The 6,075-nt window shown below is 35.7% G+C and overlaps 1 protein-coding gene across 1 annotated transcript; it reads left to right on the top strand.

Moving 5' to 3' along the window:
* LOC121229358 (ruBisCO large subunit-binding protein subunit beta, chloroplastic) lies at positions 1-4,485 on the top strand. Its single transcript, XM_041113474.1, has 15 exons — positions 1-208; positions 744-1,000; positions 1,080-1,205; positions 1,522-1,659; positions 1,753-1,848; positions 1,963-2,205; positions 2,320-2,554; positions 2,636-2,805; positions 2,896-2,973; positions 3,095-3,166; positions 3,281-3,385; positions 3,482-3,574; positions 3,656-3,748; positions 3,887-4,010; positions 4,150-4,485. The coding sequence occupies exons 2-15, from the start codon at positions 758-760 to the stop codon at positions 4,161-4,163; spliced, it is 1,830 nt and encodes a 609-aa protein (XP_040969408.1). The 5' UTR covers positions 1-208; positions 744-757; the 3' UTR covers positions 4,164-4,485.
* Positions 4,486-6,075: the final 1,590 nt, after the last annotated feature.

Below are 6,075 nucleotides of genomic sequence, written 5' to 3'. Positions count from 1 at the left end.
AATTACTAACAAAATAGACTTAAATAAATAACCACTTGGTTAAAAGTAGATTATGCTAAGTAGATTATTCCCTAAAATATTTATCACTGCATTCACTCTGCGGAGTTCCCCAAGCTGACAATATTTCCTCTGTCTCTGGAGTCTTCTTCCTTATCCTCAAAAACCCTTTTAAGACCCATCATATCAGACTACCAACCGCCATTCTCAGGTAAAATTCCCCACTTTTTATCCTTTTTAGATGTTTCTTCTTTTCATTTCCCTTTCAGCTTCCTCAATGCTGAGAAAACCGAGTTTTTTGTAGCATATATGAAGTTAAAGCTTTATCAATGATGGAACCTGCATTTTAACCAGGGCAATCTTTTAGTGTAGCTTTCAAGGGTTGGATTTACATGGGTCTATAAAAGAGTTGAATGAAGTTCTTCTTTTTTTAGTTTTTTTCCCTATTATATAAAAATCTGTTGAATTATTCGAACGTATAATGGTGGAAATTGTTCTCTACTGAATTGGGTTTTGATTGTTGTCGAAATTTTGCTTTATCTGCATTTATTTATCAAGAATAAAGAATTTGGAACTGCTTCAGATAAGGTTGGAAAATCGAAGTAATTTATTATTATTATTTCATATGGGTGTTTTCAGTAAGAATGTGAAGCTTTATGCAACAATCCGTACTCTTCATTTGTGCTTTATCTGTTTTAGTTGGCACTAAATGGATTTACGTGTCTTGTGTTTATATACTGTTTCAGGTTCTTGAAAGAAAATGGCTTCATCTTTCATTGCCATGTCGTCAATTGGCTCTCTAGGATTTCCTTGCAGTAAGCAGATGGATAAGAAGTTTTTCAATTCTTCAGGTCGATTGTCCTCATTTGAATCTATTTCATCAAGTGCCTTTCTAGGCAAGAAACAGAAGGTGATTTTGCGGAGAGGACACTCTTCCAAAATTCGGGCTATGGCCAAGGAGCTGCATTTTAACACGGATGGTTCTGCTATCAAGAAATTACAAGTAAGTTTCAGTGAATGATTTGTTTAGTATGATATCCTTTGACAATTTTGATGATGTACGCCTGTCTTCTCCATTTCAGACAGGTGTTAACAAACTTGCAGACCTAGTTGGTGTTACTCTTGGTCCAAAAGGGAGAAATGTAGTTTTAGAGAGCAAGTATGGCTCCCCAAAAATTGTTAATGATGGTGTAACTGTTGCTAAGGAGGTATGATTACCTTTGTTTGATGAATGCACAAGAAATGAATATTAATCAATTATTTATTTTGCATGCCGGTCTTTCTTATTTTTATTATATTTGTTAATGTGCTGACTTCTTTTGCTAATGATAATTGATTAATCAGTCGGGTTATTTTCTGGTTGTATTGGTTCTTTTGTTTTTGGTTTCGGATTTGGAATAATTATTATATTTTCTTTGTAGTTATTCTTGTTTGTTTACTTAAGCTTGCATTTTTCTTTCTTTGTTTGACTGGAATATTTCCCTGTTCCTTTTTGGTTTATGATTTTTCATTTCCTTTTTATAGGTTGAGTTGGAAGATCCTGTGGAGAACATTGGTGCTAGATTGGTGAGACAGGCTGCTTCAAAGACCAATGATTTGGCTGGTGATGGAACCACCACATCAGTTGTTCTTGCGCAGGGTTTAATAACCGAAGGTGTTAAGGTTTGTGTGATATTTGTAACAATCATCTCATTGGAATATTACATATCCTGTCTATTGCTATATTGCTTTTTGGTTTATGGTTATTTTCTACAGGTGGTTGCTGCTGGTGCAAGCCCTATTCAAATATCGAGAGGGATTGAAATAACTACAAAGGCCCTGGTGTCTGAACTTAAGTCAATGTCAAAGGAGGTAAACCAGGATGTTCTTCTCTACCATGATTTACAAATTCTGAACTTCATCTTTTTAAAAAAATGAAGTTATAACTTTAGAAATTTTCTTAATATGTCTGGGATTGGCCTGCAGGTTGAAGACAGTGAATTAGCAGATGTGGCTGCTGTTAGTGCAGGAAACAACTATGAAGTTGGCAATATGATTGCTGAAGCTATGGGAAAAGTTGGAAGAAAAGGCATAGTGACTCTTGAGGAAGGTAGCAGTTCGGAAAACAGTTTGTATGTTGTTGAAGGGATGCAATTTGACCGTGGTTATATCTCTCCTTATTTTGTTACTGATAGTGAGAAAATGGCTGTTGAATATGAAAATTGCAAGGTAATTGGCATTTTATTATGCATCAACTTGAAAGCAATATGTTATACTCTGCGGGTGGATCCTGAGGGATTCTATTTGGCTAGGTCTCTGATTTCTTAAAGCTGTTTTCTGCAGTTACTCCTGGTTGACAAAAAGATAACAAACGCAAGAGATCTCATCCACGTTTTGGAAGAGGCTATTAAAGGGGGTTACGCAATTATAATAATTGCAGAAGACATTGAACAGGAAGCTCTTGCTACTCTTGTTGTAAACAAGCTCAGGGGGTCACTAAAGATTGCAGCTCTGAAAGCCCCTGGTTTTGGAGAGCGCAAAGGTCAATATCTTGATGATATTGCAGTACTCACTGGAGGTTTGTGCAGCATCTTATGGTAACCATAAGTTGGATTGTTTCATTGTTCTCTTGTTAAAACTTATTGTAGTATATATTTAGGTACTGTGATAAGAGAAGAGGTTGGTTTATCATTGGACAAAGCTGAGAAGGAGGTCCTAGGGCATGCTGCAAAAGTGGTGCTCACTAAGGAGACCACAACAATTGTTTGTGATGGAAGTACACAGGAAGCAGTGAATAAGAGAGTTTCCCAGATCAAGAACCTTGTTGAGGTTCTTTAAATTTGAATCCCTTTATCCCTTCCTATTAGTATCTTCACCTGTCCTCTTTTCAATCGAGTGATGAATGTATTCTGTATGCAGGCAGCAGATCAGGAATATGAAAAAGAAAAGCTCAATGAGAGAATTGCAAAGCTCTCTGGCGGTGTTGCTGTCATTCAGGTAAACATTGGCCTTGCTTAATGCAGCATTCATGATATATGTATGTACATTACATATACACACCAATAGAGAGTATATTATCTTTTTGTTTGTTTGTTTAATTAATTATTTGTGTTTCTAGGTTGGAGCACAAACAGAAACTGAACTCAAAGAAAAGAAACTGAGAGTGGAAGATGCTCTTAATGCAACAAAGGTTTATTGCTTCATATTTCTTATGAAAGTTGTACAAGATTTTGTACTACAAACTTTTATTTCCTAACATCTATTCTCATGCTTAATTTAATGTTAAAATATTAATTATTTTCAGGCAGCTGTTGAAGAAGGCATTGTAGTTGGTGGAGGTTGCACCTTATTGAGGCTTGCTGCTAAGGTTGATGCCATAAAAGAGACTCTTGACAATGATGAGCAGAAGGTTATGCATGTCTTAGATTTTAACTTGTCTGTTGGATTTCAGACATTCTTATTACATGAAATGGAACCTTTTCTCTGACCTAATAATTGTTGGCAGGTTGGAGCAGATATTGTTAAACGGGCACTGAGCTATCCAATGAAGTTGATTGCCAAGAATGCTGGGGTCAACGGGAGTGTTGTCATTGAAAAGGTATGCCATTGTCACAGATCATATCTGATTATATTATGTTTAATACTGTTTGTTGTTCTAATTAGGTTTTTTGACCATTAGGTGCTATCAAATGACAACCCTAGCTATGGCTATAATGCTGCAACTGGAAAATATGAGGATCTGATGGCAGCTGGTATTATTGATCCTACAAAAGTGAGTTGATTATTTGAAACTGTTCTTCCATTTTTCTCTCTGGTTCATGCATAGGCTATAAAAGGAAAATTGGCTGTATCAAGTTGAACAGTATGTCTGGGGAATAACAAGTAATCATATGGTTTTTCTGAAACATAGGTGGTAAGATGTTGCTTGGAGCATGCAGCTTCTGTTGCAAGGACATTCCTCACTTCGGATGCCGTGGTTGTCGACATCAAGAAGCCTGAACCTTTTCCTGCTGGGAACCCTATGGATAATTCAGGTTTTTTCGCTTGATTAGAAGCTGACTATGATGAATTTGACTGTTCACCATTTAAGTTACTATGATGAATTTGACTGTTCACCATTTAAGTTTTATCAAATGTTTGGTTAACCAATTCCTTTGCTTTTTTTGGCGACAGGTTATGGGTACTAAACTGTTATGCACATTGATCACGCATTGATCCTTACCTTCATGTTAGCAAGTTACTGCAAACCCGAGCATGATCAAATAATCTTTGTTTTTTTTTTTTTTGTACTTGATCATGCTCTCAGAATATGTTTCTATATTGGCTTTAGGTCTAGAAGTAGTCGTAAACAATGCTTAAGCAAAATTCCCCATTGTTGACATTATTGAAAACTCAGAATGGCAGCATAATCCAGATTTGTACAAGGGAAGAAAATGTCAGATTCTACCAACTTAAGCGCACAATATCGTTTGATGGATCTCCAATCACCTATAGTTTTATTTTTATTAATATCTCTGTTATCCTTGTTTTCTTGAATGTACCATTTGTTTTGTTTTTTATTTTTTGCCTGTCCCAAGTTGCCCCCAAGCCACCATTAAACCAATTAAGGCAACTTCATAAATTATAGCGTGAAAGCAAAATGATACAAATATCTATATTATATTTAATGAATAAATAGTAAATTTAGGGTTCAAATTTTAATGTTGATGGTTAATGAGGTTATGGCAAAGATTGAGTTGGGCGTTTGAGAATTCTGTAGATAAGTTTAGCTATATTCTAATTTGCAGTCCATTGTGTTTCGTTGATTAACTCCAAAAATATTGGTTAAATAATTTTTTCTTTCTCTTTGATTTCTCACGTGTATATATAAACGGATAGGGATACTGCTTTACAAACTGTTGCATTGATTTTGACAAATATATTAAATGTAACATCAAGGATGTTTAAGATTTGGATGTAACGACCCTATTTTGAATTGAAAAAACTCTTAACTTTCTATTAACATAGGAAAATCCTTTCTTGTGGGTTTCTTATTTTATTTTTTTTAATATTTTTTTTTCTGGCATTGCCAAACTTTCATACGATTCCTTTAGTGTGCAACCCATGTCTCATTAAGTCACAAACATTTTTGTAGCACCAATTATATTCTTGGAATTTTTCTTTCTCTTCCTGTCATTGAAGTCAAAATACAACCGTACACACAAAACAAAACTCTCAACAAATCTAATCTTAGCAGTCAAGGGCACTTCACAGTTGCCTCATAAATTATCTAATAAAGGTGTCTAACTTGGAGGAGCAGGCAGTCCATCCTTGTCCAAGATATGCAGTTCGAGCGACCCAGTCTACTATGGTTATCTCTTTCTTGTAGTAGGAAGCAACCCAATCAAAAGCCTTGTTAGCCAGATGTCCTGATCAGTTGGATTCTAACTTGTGGAATCGATTTTATTAATCTATCCGTCATCACAATAATATGTTTCAGTTTCCATCTATGCTTCCCTTTTTTCGTCACAAATTCATCATGCCTAGTTTGTGAGTCATTTTCCAATATGATCTTTTCAAAATTCCTCTTCCTAGCATGTTCAACACCCAATTTTAGTGCCAATTCTTTAGTCGTTTCTGGAGAATTTGAGACAGTACTCAAACTTGTTCCATCAACCAATGTCCCTGCACTCTCAAACAGTAACCCCAAGTCCAGCTTTCCATGTCTTGGGATAAAAGCCGTATCACAACTAAGTTTCAACCATTATTCCTCTGGCTTGTTGAGTTACCCTTTGACAGCCTGGTCTGACTCTCTTTTCCATCCCGACAATCCATAATTTCCTTAGACACAATTCGTATCTTCTTTATTGTCTTCCAAATATCAATCTGTTTCCCCTGCATAACTCTTTCACGCCTCATTTTCCATATATACCAAGCTGTATAACAAATTCTAACCTGTAAATCATCTCTGAATCTCTAATCTTTCAATAATTCCGACAATAGAAAGCAACCAACAATAAAAGGTACTAATGTTTTCCTAGACCATATATCGAAACAAATGACTCTTACCCAGTCACAACCAAAAAGTCGATGCTCAATGGTCCCATCATACTGCTAGCA

This window comes from Gossypium hirsutum, chromosome A05, assembly GCF_007990345.1.
Source record: "Gossypium hirsutum isolate 1008001.06 chromosome A05, Gossypium_hirsutum_v2.1, whole genome shotgun sequence".
In the NCBI taxonomy this organism is placed as follows: domain Eukaryota; kingdom Viridiplantae; phylum Streptophyta; class Magnoliopsida; order Malvales; family Malvaceae; genus Gossypium; species Gossypium hirsutum.
The sequence above is the reverse complement of the archived record's forward strand: the minus strand, read 5'-3'. Positions and strand labels throughout refer to the sequence as shown.